Source organism: Bos taurus, chromosome 1 (assembly GCF_002263795.3).
Source record: "Bos taurus isolate L1 Dominette 01449 registration number 42190680 breed Hereford chromosome 1, ARS-UCD2.0, whole genome shotgun sequence".
Taxonomy (NCBI): Eukaryota; Metazoa; Chordata; class Mammalia; order Artiodactyla; family Bovidae; genus Bos; species Bos taurus.
Window position 1 is genome coordinate 152,093,544 of NC_037328.1, and position 18,793 is coordinate 152,112,336.

Sequence of the window (18,793 nt, forward strand, 5' to 3'; positions counted from 1 at the left end):
ATTTCTGGTTATCACTCAATAGTTTACAATGCCCCACTGGACTTGAACTCCTGAATGACTCAGGCATATCTGTAAAGTACCCTCTATATACTTAATGCTTAATAAACACTTTGCTGATTTTTCCTGCAAAATTGAATCCAATTTTAATGAAGTAAATACTATTTAAGTAATTTGCATACACAGCTTCAGAGGCAGTAGTTAAGAGCATAGATTTATAACTGGGGCTTCCCTAGTGGCTCAGACGGTAAAGTGTCTGTCTGCAATGCAGGAGATTTCTAACTAGGCTGCCTAAATTTCAGTCTCATCTCTGTCACTTACAGCACTATGTGAGCTTGGCCAATTTACCTAATTTTTCTATCCCCACTCCATTTCTCCCCTATAAAATGGGCATGATAAAACTTTCCCCATTGAAGGATTAAATGAGCTAATACAAGTGTTTGGGGCCATACATAGGCCATAGTAATTGCTTAGTAAATATTAGCTACTGCAATTTAACCTGCCCAGAAAAGAGGCTATACAATTTTCTTTGGAAGGCAGTTTCCTTTGGGAAGGCAGCATCCTAGATCATCCTGATATATGTCAAATCCTACCAAAGAACCTAAGTTAAAATCTCAAACAAATATTCTTCAGCACTAAAAACAAGTTCAGTGATACAACCTGTGAACCTGGAGACCCCAGCTCTCCTTGGGAGCCCTCTTCACCAGATTCTCCACGCACACCCTGTCAAAATGAATAGAACTTAGTTGAGTTCACCAGGCATCTTCAGCGTTCCTGGAAGACAGTTTTCCTTGCAAGATGGCACTTGAAGGCAGTAAGAGAAAGACAAAAAGTATCTGTGAGTCTGTGTTCAGTCATCCTAGGATCAGAGTTGAAGAGGAAATGATGAGGCCCCACCTACTTGGTTGGGAAAATGAAAAATCATATTCTTACTGTCTTTCCTAGTCTCCTTCCAATACCTAAGCTAGTGATAGAAGCAAAAACACTTTGTTTAAACAACCCAAACTCCCATTTTACATAATAACTGGTTCTTAAAAGCTCATCCACTCCTTTTAAGGGCTGTGGGCTAAATGTTCACTGGTGTTAAGGATCTTTACCCCATTTGAGGAGACTCAGAATATTGAGCTCAGTGGCAAGCATGACATTTGAGAACAAAACACAAAAAAGCACTCCAAAAAATCGCCAGAAAACTGGCTTTAAAACCCTACAGATTCTTACAGCATGAAGCTAGTTTTCTAGGCAAGGGATGATCTGTTAAAATGATTCATCTGGTAACCGAGTTAATACCTCCCTCAAATGAATACTTTCATTTCTACAGAGAAGATACATTTTCCACGACTGAGGGTGATAATCTACTTTGCGCATGATGCTGCCTTCTTTCTCACGTTGCTCACAAGCTGCCCAGATTACTGGTTACTCATAGATTTACAAACAGAGGAAATCCTATACTCAGAATTAATCTGTCTGTGGACCAATTATTTGTGTTTCATAAGTTGTTAGACCATTCAGATAAATGGGAGGCACATCTGTTAGTCTTTACTGTTAAATCATTATGTTCTTTAAGAGCTGATGTCTAGGTTTATAGATGTGGACCAGGTTTTAAGAGGCATGAAGCTAGAAATGTTGAAACTGGTTGTGAAATGTTACCTCATCTGCCTGTCACATTAGTGACATCCATGCTGTAACGTGTCAGAAAATGATGTGGTTGTAGACAGCAAAGCCCAGACTCTTTTACTGTAACTCATGCCTATACACTTTTCAATATTTTTTCATGGAACTGTAGTTAATTTACAATGTTGTGTTAGTTTCAGGTGTGCAGCAAAGTGACTCGGTCATAAACCTTACACATTTGAGCATATTGGAGGCAACCAGTTTTGTCAAAGAGCTTTATGATTAACTAGTAATAGGTGAACAGAACACAAAGCAAATGGGGAGAGAGGGTGACTCAAGGAAGATCAAAGTTAAATAGCTGTAAGTACTATGTAACAGTCACCATCTGAACAGCAAATTGATCAGACCAAAGTGGAGAAAATATGTATATTGTCAAATGAGGTAGGGGGCAGCATATGGAGGAGATGGACAGGTTAAAAAATATTCTTCTCCTCCACTGGAAGAAATCAAAAGAAAAACTTCTAAAACTGAAAACCAAGAAATAACAAAGGAAGCATGTTCTTTAGGAAAATGGCAAAAAATACCAAAAGGAACAGCCCCACAGGATGAAAATGAATGCTCCTGAATCCCTGGGAAACAACAGGCAGGGAACCATTTTTCATGGCATGCTTGTGAGTGCAGTTGGATTTTAAATTTATGCACAGGCTCAGCTCTGGTTTAAATTAAATAAAAAGGAAAGATACAGGAGGTGGAGTTTAGTTTAGGGAACCAAAAACCCAAGACCCATCTGAGAAGAAGACCCTCTATCAATGGCTATTTAGATACAACTGTAGACAGCACAGAAATGGCAACCCACTCCAGTATTCTTGCCTAGAGAATCCCGTGGACAGAGGAGCCTGGGGGCTGCTGTCCATAGGGTCGCACAGAGTCGGACACGACTGAAGTGACTTAGTGTGCATGCATGCACATAGCACAGCAAAAGTATTAAGTAATTCAAGAGTAGGAAATTCCTTCCACCAAGTAGAGCCGCTGGATTTCTCTGAAACTGAGCCTGGTCAGCTCACAGTCTCTCTCTTTCTGCCTTGTGGGGAGATAAAAACAATAAGCTAAAATGACAGTCCAAAGACATTTCTTTCACAAGTGTTGAAACTGAATTCAGAGCATAGAAACGCTCTGTTTAAGAACTTGTTTCAAGTTTTAAGATTTTACGAGAAACAATACTTTAGTTGGTGTCAACAAAACTTGTTTGGATGTGTGAGACTTGGGATTTCTCAATAGCTATGCTTTTGCAACATGTGTGATTTGAAGACACAGATGCACACTCACTCGCTCACCCATTCCCAACCTCAGAGATGACTTAAATCAGTCTCTGACTTTTCCTTCATCCTCAAACATGAGACTTCTAAAAAAAAAAAATGCCAGCACAGCATGACCAGAATCGGTTAGAAAGGAATGTACCTAACAAATCTTACTCCACTTGGTACAAAAATTTCCAAGAGTAACCTTATCTTTGGATTTGAATCCAAAGCTATGTGGCCTCTGACAACAACTTCACTTTGCTAAACTGATATTTCCTCTCTTAGCCATAAAAAGTAACTAATGATGCTCATAACTCCTGGGGCTGCAGAAAGGTTTACATGAGGCCATATAAACGAAGGTCTAGTGCAGTGAGTGTTACTGGATAAACGCTCAGTAAAATCACAGAGATATCCCATTCCACCTGCAAATCATGCCATTCCTTCTTTGGAAATAGCAAAATCTCAGTCTTTTACCATTGTTTAGTAACTATGAGATCCCCTTATGCACCCACTGAAAGTCCTGCTTCTTTAAATGGAAAAATCATTACTTCAGAGCTAAAAGCAACTCTCTGAGGTATTAGCTTATTTTCCATCTAAATGAAATAGCAGGTTGGAGAGGCAGCAGGGAACCATATAAACTTTCCTTTCTTCTTGGAAACTTCCCAAGGCTGATACAGCCTCCAACAACCCAACCAACATTCCCCTTGGCCTCAGAGAGGACTTAGATGACATAGCCATTTATGTGGAACAAAAAAGCAACTCTCCCCAGCAAGCACCGACCTTCAGCCCTTGCAGGCCTCGTCTTCCTCTTGAACCCTAAGGACGGAAGGGAAGCAGAGACTTTACAGAAGGAAACAAGCCAGTTTTCACCCCAGCCTACCTTTCTCCTCCACAAAAGCAGATGAAATGCACCCCACAAGCAGCCACACCTACCTGAGGGCCAACATTCCCTATTTCCCCCGGAGGTCCATCAATATTGGAACTTCCCTGGAAAGCAAGAGGTAAAGGGAATCGGTTTAGATGTCTCTAGACGTGGGCTGTCCCATACGGAATCCAATAACTAGCCCAATGTGGCTGAAAGTGAAAATCACTCAGTTATGTCCAACTCTTTGCAACCCCATGGACTATAGAGTCCACAGAATTCTCGAGGCCAAAATACTGGAGTGGGTAGCCTTTCCCTCCTCTAAGGGATCTTCCCAACCCAGGGATCGAACCCAGGTCTCCCACATTGCAGGCAGATTCTTTACCAACTGAGCCACCAGGGAAGCCCAAGAATACTGGAGTGGGTAACCTATCCCTTCTCCAGTGGATCTTCCTGACCTAGGAATCGAACCGGGGTCTCTTGCATTGCAGGCAAATTCTTTACCAACTGAGCTATGAGGGAGTCCCTCAGTAAGAATACGTAAATTGGGAAAGTATATGAAAGACAGAAATGAAAACATTTTATGCAAAGCTGTTCTTCCAACTGTTATTTATAAAAGATGAGATCCTAAAACAATGTACATATTCCACAGTATGAGGGAAGTGTTATTTACGTTATGGTAGAAATGCTTATGAAATTATGTTTATCAGGAGTTTGTAAGGTAGAAAAAAATGTGCTATCATGTTGTTCTTTTCAAGTATGCTAAATTTTATGAAAAAATAATTTACTCCAAATATGGAGAAAGACAAAATGATGATTCCTCACTTTTTATATTGTTTTAGGGCATTTTTTAATAAGCTCATGGAATCCTCATCTGACTTTCTCACGGGGAGGAACTCTGCCATCAACAAAAGTTCACCAGACTGATGGCTTTCTCGGTTACTGAAACTACTGATTTTTTTCTCTACATTTTACTTTCCTGAATTTCAAAGTATCTCTAGTAAGTGTTACTTTTATAACGAGAATTTTTTAAATAATAAAGTAGGTCGTATGAGGGAAAAGCCTTTACTAAAGCACTCTCACAATTGCTCTAGATATAATATTCTTTCTTAAACTATCATTTTCTCATTTCAATATAATTTTTTTTGCAGCCAGCATAGTAAACGAATTATCTGGGCAGATGCTAGAACCATTGGATAAACGATTGTACAGAAAGAAGAAACACACAGTCTCAGAGTATCACTTCCCAGACTAGTTAATCTTGGAAAGAGGGAAAAGCATGTTCACACTGGATAAATCTGGTGAACATTACCTTAATTAAGTGACAAAATCAATGTACCAATAATGAGACAGCCGGTAAAGAATCCACCTGTAACGCGAGAGACACCGGTTCAATTCCTAGGTCGGGAAGATCTCCTGGAGGAGGGCACAGTAACCCACTCCAGTATTCTTGCCTGGAGAATTCCATGGACAGAGGAGCCTGCTGGGCTATAGTCTATGGGGTTGCAAAGAATCAGACACGACTGAGTGACTAAGCACAGCAATGAGATAAATGACAGTGTCTCTTCTACTGACAAAGAAGGATTCAGGATTAATTAATCTCCTTCCAAAAACGTTTAGCCTGGCGGGCTACAGTCCATGGGGTCATAAAGAGCTGGACAGGACTGAGAACACACACACATTCATAAGAAAACAATTAGGAAAATCCTTATTGAGGGATATTTAGCAAAATAACTGGTCTGGAATGTCAATGTCATGTAAATAGGCAAATAACTGGGAAACAGTTGTGATTAAGATACCTCAGAGCCAAGAGAGCTGAATGCACCATACAATGCTTGGCTGGGTCCCAAACAACAATAAAAACGGCCATAAGGGCATTCTTGGGACAAGTATGGAAATCTGAACAGAGACTATATATTAGAAAATAATTTTGCACCCATATAGACATTTTTTAATGACTCTAAACAGTCATCACAGTGGTGACTCTACTGTGCTTATATAGGAGAATATCCTTGCTCTTGAAAGATACATGCTGAATATTCAGAAGCAAAATGTCATACTTCCAATTGATCCTCAAATGACTCAGCAGAATATACACATATATTACCTATGTATTTGTACAGAGAGACATTAAGCAAATTGGCTCAATAATAGCAATGGGTGTTCACTATGCTATTCTTGAAACTACAACCTTTCTCTGTAGTTTTAAATTTTTTCAAAATAAAAAAATTTGGGAAAAAATTAATACAAGGTCATCACAGACTATTTCAACAATTCAGAGAATAAAATTAAGAAAAAGAACTGTATAGCTGTTGGGTGTTTATCCTTCTAGGATAAATAGATGTAGATATATTCTATCAATCTGGACACTTTGTTGAATACAGAGTTTTGTAATCTGTTTTTTTCACTTGAGTATTATACTATGGATGTTTTCCTCATTACGAAATAGTCTTCTAAACTATTTTTCACAGCTTAATAATAGCCTAACATGTGAAGGGCCCCACTGTTTATATGAACAACTTGTCACTGGACTTTCAAGCATCGAAGTGATTAAACATCTCTACATTGCACATCCTTGGAGCTAAATCTTGGAGTTGGCCCATCATAAGCTTCTGGATAAATTTCTAGAATTGTGAGGACTGGGTCCAAGTACGCACACACCTTAAGCCACAGCAGACACAGATGTGGCTCCACAATGCTCTCTCAACCCTTTCTTCCTTGCTAAGAAAACCTCAGCTTCGTTTGCTGCAACCACACACCAGGCTCCAAGGGACCAACTTAAGACGGGTCTAAACCAGTCTTCGCGATCTCACGTCCTCTGGCAGAGACTTGCTTTCTCTGGCTCTCTTAAAACGGGGTGAGGGCAGGTGGTCAATGAGCTATATGGGTCAAATGAGCTATAAAGAGAATATTGCTGGGTGTACTTTGGTGAGGAAAAGCCCCTTTCCTTCTGGCATCTTATGGGCATCTTATGCAAAGGTGAAGACGAAATGCTTTATAGTGTCAAGCCCAAGAGCCACACTGAGGATGGCACTGTGGAAAGAGTCCCTGGGTCCCTGAGGACACCTCTGGGTTTTGATGACATCATTGAGCTGGTGTAACAGACCTGGAGTCACCTACCCCTGGACTATCAAACACATTTATTAGCTAAACACTGCCAGTCAGGCTTTCTGTCACTTGCATATTTAAAAAAAAAAAAAAAAAACATGAAAAACAGCAGTCCTGATGGATAGGTGTTATCTGATTGCCTTCCAGAAAAGTCGTATTGGTTTTTGTTTTCCCCAGAAATGTGAAGCCATTACCGGTTTCCCCTTCCTTCCCCAAACACTAGGCAAACGGTAGAGTTTCTCTTTCCAGATTACCTTGAATCTGCACTTCATATCAACTCAGAACTAACACCAAGGAAAGACTGCTCTCTAGAGGGCTCTCTTCTCATAGCACTTCACAGGCTACAACGTCAGCTCAGTTCAGTTCACTTGCTCAGTCGTGTTCTCTTTTCAGCCCCATGGAATGCTGCATGCCAGGCCTCCCTGTCCATCACCAACTCCTGAAATTTGCTCAAACTCATGTCCATCGAGTCAGTGATGCCATCCCACCATCTCATCCTCTGTCATCCCCTTCTCCTCCCAGCTTCAATCATTCCCAGCATCAGGGTCTTTTCCAAGGAGCCAGTTCACATCAGGTGGCCAAAGTATAGGAGTTTCAGCTTCAGCATCAGTCCTTCCAATGAATATTCAGGACTGATTTCCTTTAGGATGGACTGGTTGGATCTCCTTGCAGTCCAAGGGACTGTCAAGAGTCTGCTCCAACATCACAGTTCAAAAGCTTCGGCACTCAGCTTTCTTTATAGTCCAACTCTCACATCCAAACATGACCACTAGAAAAACCATACCTTTGACTAGATGGACCTTTGGTGATAAAGTAATGTCTCTGCTTTTTAATATGCTGTCTAGGTTGGTCATAACTTTCCTTCCAAGGGGCAACCATCTTTTAATTTCATGGCTGCAGTCACCATCTGCAGTGATTCTGAAGCCCAAGAAAATAAAGTCTGTCACTGTTTCCATTGTTTCCCCATCTATTTGCCACGAAGTGATGGGACCAGATGCCATGATCTTAGTTTTCTGAATGTTGAGCGTTAAGCCAGCTTTTTCACTCTCCTCTTTCACTTTCATCAAGAGGCTTTTTAGTTCCTCTTCACTTTCTGCCATAAGGGTGGTGTCATCTGCATATCTGAGGTTATTGATATTTCTCCCGGCAATCTTGATTCCAGCTTGTTCTTCCTCCAGCCTGGCATTCGCATGATGTGCTCTGCATAGAAGTTAAATAAGCAGGGTGACAATATACAGCCTTTACACACTCCTTTCCCAATTTGGAACCAGTCTGTTGTTTCATGTCTGGTTCTAACTGTTGCTTCTTGACCTGCTTACAGATTTCTCAGGAGGCAGGTCAGACGGTCTGGTATTCCCATCACCTGAAGAATTTTCCACAGTTTGTTGTGATCCATGCTGTCAGAGGCTTTAGCATAGTCAATGAAGCAGAAGTAGATATTTTTCTGGAATTCTCTTGCTTTTTCGATGTCCAGCGTATGTTGGCAATTTGATCTCTGGTTCCTCTGACTTTTCTAAATCCAGCTTGAACATCTGGAAGTTCGTGGTTCACATACTGTTGAAGCCTGGCTTGGAGAATTTTGAGCCACCAGCTAGCTGCCTGCTTACCTAGCTCTAGGAGTGACTTCTATTATCTGAATCTATTCAAAGAATACGTAGTTAAGATCCTTCTTTGAGCTCTGCATAGTAAAAGCATAGGGAACCTAGATGCAGCACGTTAGAGCACTGCATCGGTTGCAGCTCTTGTTTGCACACACAGTTTGGGGATCTGGTGTTCAAGGTTAATAACCCTCAGCTAAAGTCAGCCACGGAGGCCTCTGAAAGCTGGGAGCAGGAGGCTCGCTGCCTGGCTGTGGTGCTGTGATAGACACACACTAGACGGTTTGTACAGGGGCCTGACTTCCTTCTGAGCAGTGAAACAGGAGCAAACCACAGTTTCTATGGATCAGGTCCTTTCACCCACTGACTCCTGGAAATTTTGAAATGATTTCTCTAATAGTCCAACCTTGCCCATGAGGAAACCTCACGGAAACTGGGGCCCACGCGAGTTAAGAGTTGTTTCCCTTCGCTCAACACCATAGCTGATAGAGTGGCTGGCTATTCACAGGGCTTCTGATCTCAACTCACCAAAGAAAATCCTCCTAGCTGGTCCAAAATAACTGCAATTGACAGGAGCATGAGACGTTCTTGCAGCAAGTCGTGACAGTTTTCTCACATAGCTACATAATAATGATCTTGTTACAAGCTGGATTTTCTTCAGTACCTGGATGTGTATCAAAGGGTTGTGAACCAGTCATATTCCGGGGGGAGACCCACAGCCGTAAGGTTTTGTCAAAGGATGCAAACTGGAGTTCAAATAATAGTGGATCCTCTGTAGTTATATAAGCATTTGCTACGCAGACTTCATTCCTGGAAACTCGGAATGATGAATTGTGAGGATTGGGTTATTTTCATCTTTTTCCAAGTCATGCCTTTTAATGTCTGGGACATGAAAATCTAAAATTAGCTTCCAACAAATTTAGTTGCTTCTGTGATGACTCCTGTCAGGATACTTCTAATATTTAGAAGCAGACAAGGACCTTATCTTTAAAAATGACTGGTACCTGATACAAATCAATTAACACAAGCAGTAACAGAAAGCAAGCCAGCAGTGTAAAACCCTGAGCATTGTTCAAATTATAAAACTGGAGAATTTTAAAACTGGAAAGATCTTAGGCATCCTTGAGTCTAATGGTTTCATTTTGGAGATGAAGAAACCAAGGACCAGAAATGTAAATAACTTATATTATTAATGCTGTGTTAGATAAGATTGGTTAAAAAAAAAAAACAAAAACCTAAGAGGCAAGGATACAGGTGGGAGTTCCCGTCTCTGTGGATAATGGAGTCCTACGGGTTTGGTCTCTGGTTTTCTACGTTGATCCAGCCTGAAGGCCCAAGTCTTCTGCAGCAGCTAGCATCTGTTCCCATGGGTACCAGTATCCCCAGGCAAACACGAGACTGGCTTACCTGGCGTCCACGCCTTCCTTTTTCTCCCTCAGGGCCTTGGATGGGACTATCAATTCCAGGATCCCCCTGAGAAAATGAAAGTTTCTTAGCTCAACTGGACAGGAAAGGCAGGAAAAGAAAGTACAGGAAGAAAGATTGGGGGGAAAAAAGGTACCAAAGTGGTATCTTTTCATTGTCTGGATCTGCTCAATCATCCCAAATACCCAGTGCAACTAAAATTCCAAGCTCTTTAAGAACCCAGATGTTCTGTAAGATGGGTTTTCTCTCAAATCTCTTATTTGTTGCAATACTTAGATAGGCTGAACAGATGCCTCATTAATGAGTAATTCATTGTTCTCTGCTGTTGTGCTCAAGAAAACAGTTCACAGTCCCTGGATGAATGCAGCAGAAATGCCTCAACCACCACTCACAGGATCTCCCCTTAGCCCAGGCTCTCCACGCTCTCCACGTTGTCCGGGTGGTCCCATCAAGCCCTTAAATCACATTAAAAGACAAGTGTCACTTTTTAAAATCACCTATTGCCTAAAGGGAGAGGAGAAGGGAGACTTAAATTAAAAGAGCAACTTAGGACTTGAACCTTAAAGCATTCGCTGGCAAAGAGGTGAGAAGGAGACACAGAAAAAAAAACATACTTTCATCGGAAATCTGTGACACACCTGGCCCTAATGTATATTACCTCATTCAACACTGAAAACTCAAGAATTAACCCATTTGTGTATGGGGAATGTGGACCTCATCTCCCCACCTCCAAATCCCTGGATCTTTCCACAGCTTCCTGATGCTCCTTCGTACACACACATATAAGAAAAAGAAGAAGGCTTTCTTCATCACAGATGTGCACAGCATTAGCAGAGCAAGTGATCTCATGGAAGAAAAAAAAAAAAGGAGGACAAAGAGACAAAAAATGCTTGCAGAGCTCCTAACTGCTGTCGATGGGGAACCAGAGAGGGAGACCCACTTGCTATGAGACTATGACACGATAAGCAAATGGTTGCGTCTCATAAAATCTGCCGTTAGCGGTACCATCTCTGTGTCCCAGTTCCTACAGAGCCACAGAGTTGGAGAGCCGCTCCACTGCAGGGACCTTCCACAGAGGGTGTTACTTACAGTGATGGACAGGGAGGCCTGGAGTGCTGCAGTCCGTGGGGTCACTAAGAGTCAGACACGACTGAGCAACTGAACTGAGCTGAACTGATGGAGGGTACACACACTCTGAGAATAGTGATGTGTGGCAACCCCTCTGAGATCTGGGTCTCAGACACACAGGAAACAGATATTCTCTGGGCTCTACAAGAAGCCCCCTCCTCAACTCGTCCCTGGCCTGATATAGTGATAAGAAGGAATTCATGACTTCAAATTCCCATCCTGCTGATTAATTTACTAGCAAGACAAATTTATTTGACTTCTCTAAGACAATCTTTTCTCTTGTAAAAATGATACACCTATCTTATTAGGGCTGTTACAGGGAGTCAATAGAATAATAAATTAACATGTGAAGTATAAAATCTGGTGTATGGTTCCTATTTTGTTTTGCCCAACATCTAGCTCCTCCTTTTGCTGACCCAAATACTGGCTTCCAGAGTAATCCTCCACATCGATGGCTTTGAACATGTTCTTCTTTGCCTATAAACCTTCCTGCTGAAAGTTTCTAGGCCAGCTGAAACTTAGCCTGGAACACCCTGTATGTGCCTCTCATAGAGGTCAGAGTGCAGACTGTCTTGACTTCCTGCTTTCCCTGGAATGCCTGAGTTCTGCCTGCCCTCGGCACATTCTCAAAGGCCCACAGACATCAGTAGGGAGGTCTGGTCTTTTCCCCTTCCTCCTTCCTCACCATCGGGTTTTACTAATCCTTTAAATTGTCTCCCATCTTTACTTCCTCAGTGAAGGCTTCCTGACTGCACAGGTTGGATCAGATGCCCCTGAAATTTACCTCCTCTTCATACACTTATCTCCACAGTAATCTTACATCTATTTCCATGATTGTTTCATTCATGTCTGTCTTTCCACATAAAGGCCAGTTCTGAGACACAGAACTCACACCTGAATTACAACAGATGCTCAGGTAATATTTATGATTGATTGGATGAAGAAGGCCACTCTCTTTTAGACTCCTCTCCAAGTCAGTGTGTGCTCCCATTCTTCTTCATCTGCACCTTTCTTACAGATTTTATTTTATCCTATCTTGTGTTAGAGTTCTTCCTCTACAAATCCAATCTCCTGCACCAGTTACCCAGCTCTTTGTTGGTCATAACCATGACTTGTTTACCTTTGAACCATCTCTGTATCTACCAAAATGCCCTGCAGATAGGAAGCACTTGAAGGGCATTTACTGAGTTGAACAAGATTTGGCAGAAACTGAAGGCTCTCCAGTCTTGGAAGAGGTGTGGTATGCCCCACCTTCTCTGCAATTTTGGTCTACAAACTACAGGTTGGAAATTGAACCTCAGTAAAAAGCCATGCCTTGTAAGTCCCCATTTTACTTATCAGGAAATCAATTCATTATTCTAATTCTATGAGGGGTACAAAGAAATAAATAAATTTCACCCCCTTTATCCAATCAGCAGAAGCTGATTATGGTGCTGTGCCCTTCAGGCTGGATTCCATAACTGACTAGTGATGTCTGCCAAAGGCACAGGAAGGGAGAGTGGCGATACTTACATCGGGTATCTGCCTTCCCTTACACAGAGAGGTAACTTCAAGCAGATTGTGCAAACAGTGCTCACGGGAAGGACGAAGAGAAGGGGGAGACCACCAGACTGACAGGGCCAAGGAGGGCATCACAGGGAGAAAGAAAGAAGATGGAAACTGAAGAAAAGTGATGTTCAAATAAGCACTGAAGATGGAAGCAGGGAGGAGACAGCGGAGGAAGAGAGTGGGAGCTTGGGGTTAGCACAATGCAAACTGGTATACGCAGGATAAACAACAAAGTTCTGCAGGATCGTGCAGAGAACACTATGTGTGATAAACCAGAATGGAAAAAATATGAAAAGGAATAAATACATGCGTATAACTGAAGCACTCTGCCGTACAGCAGAAATTATTACAACTTTGCAAATCAATTATACTTCAATAAAGCTTGTAAAAATCTTTTTAAAAGATGGAGGCAGGGAAAGGGCATTCAAGGAGGGGTGCTTGGCGCAGGCTGAGACACAGAGGCAGGGACACAGAAGGAACCTTCAAGACAGAGTAGGAAGTACAATCCGTCTGGGAAAGACAGGTTCTTGGCCGAGATTAGAGAAGGGTGTGGTTGAAAGGCCTTGGATGCGAGATGAAATCCTGGTGACAGGGAGCTACAGCAAGCTGGTGAGACAGGGAATGTCGCATGTGATAAACCACAAAAGACAGGCAACTTGGATTACCTATTCCTCACCATCAGTGGAGCCAGGCCTTCAGTAAAGATTCCAAACACTCATCTAATGTCTGTTGCCCTTAACTCCCAGTCTAGTATAAAGTCACTAGATCATTCTTTCCCAGAGCTTAAAAATGAGCTGTCAAGGTGAGTTTACGCAGCAGGAATATGAAAAATAGGAAAGAAGGGTATCCTCACACTTTACCCTATTTCCTCGATTCCCTTTTTCTCCTGGTGACCCTGGGACTCCACGATCACCCTAGGAAAAGAAAAAGAAACATACAAAGAATCCTCATTACATTAGTCACACCGGAAACTTTTTCACATGCTTTGACATTCTAGCCAAGAGCAGGAAGTTCTAAATCTGACTCTACGACAGACGAGATATCCTGAAAAATTATACCTTACCTACATCTATGAGCTGATAAAGGAAAAGAGAAATCCTTGGAGTTCCTAATAAAGAGAAAGCAGGAATCTAGGGGAGCAATAGCCACTGGCTTCCCTAAGGACTTCTGATCATTCTGCAAGTATGTGGTGTGAAAACTACATTTATTTTAACGCGCTTCCAGGAGGTAGAGCTACAAGTGCATGGCAGAAGCACTCCACTCAGGCTTCAGCGACTTCTTGCAGACAAAGTTCCATCAAAAATGAGTTTCAATCAAAAGTCACAACACACGTGAGGAAGAAACCAGCAGAACCGACAGACAACAAATCAGGCTTCGAATGACTATAGATAATCAGAATTACCGTAAGTATCTTTAATACATTTAACTAACCAAAAAGAAAGAGTAAAACAGCCACTATATTTTTTTATTTTTAAAAATGATCAAGCAGATTTGAGAGAAAAATCAAACAGAACTTCTTGAAGTGGAAATCAGAATAACCAAAATTAAAAATCCAATTGGCAGGTTAAACTGTATGCTAAACACAAATTACCAAAGGATTGGTGAGCTAGGAACTGAAGAAATTATTCAGACTCCGGCACAGAAAGACAAAGAAATAGAAAATATAAAAGAGAGACCAAGCTATTGAAGATAAAATGGGAAGGTCCACAAATTTTCAATTAGACTTCCAGAAGGAGATCACAGAGAAAATGGGAAAAATAACAACTTCAAAATGATAATCTGCTAAGGCTTTTCCAAAACTTAAAGTGAAAGTGAAGTCACTCAGTCGTGTCTGACTCTTTGCGACCCCATGGACTGTAGCCCACCAGGCTCCTCCATCCATGGGATTCTCCAGGCAAGAGTACTGGAGTGGGGTGCCACTGCCTTCTCCAGGGGATCTTGGAGATTGAACCCAGGTCTCCCGCATTGCAGGCAGACGCTTTACCCTCTAAGCCACCAGAGAGGTCTCCAAAACTTAAGAGAAGGTACAAATGCTCAGATTCAGAAGCCTAATAAGTCCCAAACAGGATAAGGGAAAAGTAACCCACACCTGGATTGGTCACACGAAATTGCAGAAACTGGAAACAAACGGAAATCTGGGAAGCAGCCGATATTTTTTAAAGGTTGCTGACAAAGGAACAACCATTATTTGATGGTTAACTTTTTTTCCCCCACAAGGACCCTTTTAATAAAAGGTACCAATACTCAAATGATTTAATAAATACATATAAGACAAAAGTGAAAAAGGTAAAATAACTATGGTGAGATAAGGTTCATCCAAAAAAACACTCCGTCTTGTCAAGCACCTTGGGAATCTGAGCCAAGGAAACACTGCCATTTTGGTCACCTTTCCACCCACCCATGGACACTCCCTTTGACCCACCTGTATCCTGAGCTAACTCCACTATCTCCTCTAGGGAAGGTTCCATGTTAGTCCTGGGCCTTGCTGGGGCCTCGCACACGACCGAAATGCTAACAGGCGAACAGGTGTGCAATGCACCTCCTGCAAGGAAAGGTATCGCCTGGCTAAGGAGAACTGGGCTGGAGGCAGTCTCCATGGGGTCTGTGCCCTGCCACCACTGACTGTGAAACACCAGCAGGATTGGAAAGATCCCTTGGAGAGCTTAGCGGCATCAGATAAAGGAGAGATACAACTCACGGACAGAAGACAAGCAGCACTGAAAACAGAGCACAGAGCCCTTTCCCTGAAACTAGGTTTTGATAGCAAGACAAGAAAAGCCACTTTCCACTGTACATAAAAGCTTCCCCCACTCAGCTTTGCCTGCCCTGAGCTCCACATCTCCTCAGTCCCTGGGATTCTAACAGCCGGTAGGCACAGCCCAGGGCAGCCACTAGACACCCTCAACAGCTTCTCTTCTCCAAGTTCCACCTGGAGGATGAATTCAGTTTCGAGGTTCCTTTTAAACCTTTTCACTCACGCAAACTTAAAGCTATAGTTTCAGCTCTTAAAAGGTGGGCATCCACCGCATTCTTCTGTCCTTCTGTTGGAAAAGAGGCAGAGAAGCTAAAAATGGGGAGCAGTCTTTCCAAAGATGAGTTAAAGGAATGCATTGAAATGAGAAGTCATTTAGGAAGTCATTTAGGAAGATTACTTCCCTGGTGTCTCAGACGGTAAAGCCTCTGTCTACAATGAGGGAGACCTGGGTTCGATCCCTGGGTTGGGAAGATCCCCTGGAGAAGGAAATGGCAACTCCCTCCAGTATTTTGGCCTGGAAAATCCCATGGACAGAGGAGCCTGGTGGGCTACAGTCCATGGGGTCGTAAAGAGTCAGACACGACTAAGTGACTTCACTTTCTTTCACTTTCTTTAGGAAGATTAGTAAATACCCCAAATAGACTGTCCATGTTTATAATAAATGTCATTCTAATTCAGCCAGACAGAGCCATAACATGTTGTTGTTCAGTGGTTCAGTTGTGTCCAGCTTTTTGCGATTTCAAGGACTGTAGCATGCCAGGCTTCCCTGTCCTTCACCAACTCCCAGAGTTGGCTCAAACTCATGTCCACTGAGTTGGTGATGCTATCCAACCATCTCATCCTGTCACCCCCTTCTCCTCCTGCCCTCAGTCTTTCCCAGCATCAGGGTCTTTTCCAGTGAGTCAGCTCTTCATATCAGGTAGCCAAAGCATTCAGCTTCAGCTTAAGCATCAGTCCTTACAATGAATGTGTGCTCAGTCACTCAGTCCTTTGTCTGAGTCTTTGCAACCCCATGAACTGTAGCCCACTAGGTTCCTCTGTCCATGAGATTTTTCAGGCAAGAATATTCCAATGAATATTCAGGGTTGATTTCCTTTAGGATTTGGAAAGGAGATCTGGTTAGATCTCCTCGTAGTCCAAGGGACTGTCAAGAGTCTTCTCTAACACCACAGTTCAAAAGTATCAATTCTTTGGTGCTCAGCTTTCTTTAGAGTCCAACTCTCACATCCATACATGACCACTGGAAAAACCATAGCTTTGACTAGATTAGAGCAGTATCATCTGCATTATCTGAGGTTGTTAATATTTCTCCCAGCAATCGTGATTTCAATCCTGAAATTAGCAAATGTCATTCATCTAAACCTTACTACAATCTGACTGCAGTTGACGTTACCTCAGACTAACTTAAACCCACGAGTAGGGCTGCATGTAGGAAAATGAAGGGGAGCTGGGGGAAGGGGGAGGAGTCACACAGCCAGACCCTTGAGACATGGAGTACACTGCTGGTGGGTCTCTGGCGGGGATGGGTGTCTGCAGAGAAACGTCTGCAGCTCAGAGTGCTTTGAACAGTTCCCCCCATTCAAATGAGTCCCACAGTCCTTTAAGTTATTATCTTGATGGACAGAATAAAATATATCCAGATTCTGAATTTTTTTTTATATCTGAAGTCAGGCCATAGAATTCTTCAGTAGCTTGGGCATCCATTTTCTCTACCACGTCATCAGCAAACAAAAGCCAGAAGCCATGACTTTTCACCACAGTAAAATGGACATAAAGCCATGATTAGGAGCACTGCCCCAGTGGACCACCACCACAGCCAGAAGGTACATGCAGTCCAGATGCACCACATCACTGCAGGCGTTGGAGAGCTGCAGTTCCAGCAGGAAGACCACCTGGTAAGATCATCTGGTGTACGTGGAGCTGCTCCCTGTACTTGTACCACTCGACACGCAAGGCCAAAATCATGGGCGGCTTTCTGACGCTCATCCTTTGCTGGGCCTCTGCTGCCACCTGTTTCACGACAATATTCTTGTCCTCTCCACAATGTTTCTGTGTTGCTGAAGTCTCTTAGACAGGGAGCAATAGATATATTCTGCTCCACATTGACACAAAGGTCAAGAAAATCTTCATCTTTTGCTACAGACAGTTTCACAGCTCAAGCATCAAGTTTCATGGGTGAGTGTTCCCTGAGAAATCTCTTGGACACAAGTGATCCTGGTTTATCACAGCTCAAGCATCAAGTTTCATGGGTGAGTGTTCCCTGAGAAATCTCATGGACACAAGTGATCCTGGTTTATCACTCTCTGCAGTTCCTTCACACTGCCATTTTTTAATCTCCCATTTAGTTTCTTCTCTTCCTGCGGGATGTCCGCGTTCAGCAAATAATTTAAACGTTCATGAGCATCCTGCTGCATGTACTTGTCTAAGAGATCGCTTTCGTGTCTCAACCTCGAAACGCACTTCTCTGGTGGGGTCACACTAACCTTCTTCGGGGTGGCAATGCTGTGGAAACAGTCTCCCAGACAGGTCAACAAGTTTTCCTCCTTTCTGGGTTAGGCCTTGTGTGCCAGGACATTCTCCCTGAACCTCTGGCAGGAGTTCAAGGCCGCAGCATGGAACCACAGCAGCATGTGTTTCTGAAGTTGACCAGTTCAAAGCATTGTTCATTGATTGGAAACTGCACTGAATCAATGTCTTTTTCCAGAGTAGAGGCATTGGGTGCCCTTTGAGGCACCACTCAAAATATTTGAGAGTGAGGAACACAGGTGTCCTTCTCTGTCAAATCATCACAGAATACTGCACCCATATAATAGGTGGAGGCAATGTTTCAAACAGCCATTAGTCTAAAGTTTGCATTGATCCCACACCACCGTCTTTATAAGGTGAAAACAGGACTGGCCATGGTGGGGTGTTCAAGGGGAGGCCAGGCGTGGTGGTCCTGGCGGTGGGGAGGTGAGCTGGGGTTAAGCTTTCAGCTTGATGGATAACTTCTAAACAGCAAAAGCGAAGGAGAGAAGACAATAGAAGCCCAGGAGAATACAAAATCACATTTCCAAAGTCCGAGAGAAAATAGTTTACCGAAGAACAATCTTTCAAGTAAAAGTGTGAAATCATGAGATTTTTTTTTTCCAGATAAAAAACAACCAAGGGAGTTTACAACCGTTGTTAAAGAAAAACTCTAAAAGTTGTGCCTTAGGCAAAAGAAGCACCATCTTTCCATGTTCTTTTGAAGGTATCAGTGATAGCAACAGAAATGAGGGTAAAGCCAGATAAGGATCAACCAGATAAAACCATAATTGCGACAAAGTCTCATTTAGCAGAAATTAACAAAATAAAAATACAGAAATAAAATACTGGACATTAATACGTGAAATGGGAGTTAAGTCTCCAAGACCCTCGTGTTTTGAAGATAATAGCAAATATATAAGCTAACTTTCGACATTGTTAACCATGCGTCTTTACT

At 42.5% G+C, this 18,793-nt stretch overlaps 1 protein-coding gene and 1 pseudogene across 1 annotated transcript in view; both read right to left on the reverse strand.

The window, feature by feature from the left end:
• The window catches only part of LOC112448102 (collagen alpha-4(VI) chain), a 147,169-nt gene that overhangs the window by 57,076 nt on the left and 71,300 nt on the right, over nt 1–18,793 (reverse strand). Inside the window, exons 13-18 of the mRNA XM_024997177.2 lie at nt 13,436–13,489; nt 10,292–10,354; nt 9,882–9,947; nt 3,840–3,893; nt 3,687–3,722; nt 658–720 (exon numbers count right to left, since the gene is read on the reverse strand). Of these exons, the coding sequence (XP_024852945.1) occupies nt 658–720; nt 3,687–3,722; nt 3,840–3,893; nt 9,882–9,947; nt 10,292–10,354; nt 13,436–13,489 (336 nt within the window). The remainder of the gene's footprint in view (nt 1–657; nt 721–3,686; nt 3,723–3,839; nt 3,894–9,881; nt 9,948–10,291; nt 10,355–13,435; nt 13,490–18,793) is intronic.
• LOC101902096 (ubiquitin carboxyl-terminal hydrolase 46-like) lies at nt 16,808–18,550 on the reverse strand (annotated as a pseudogene).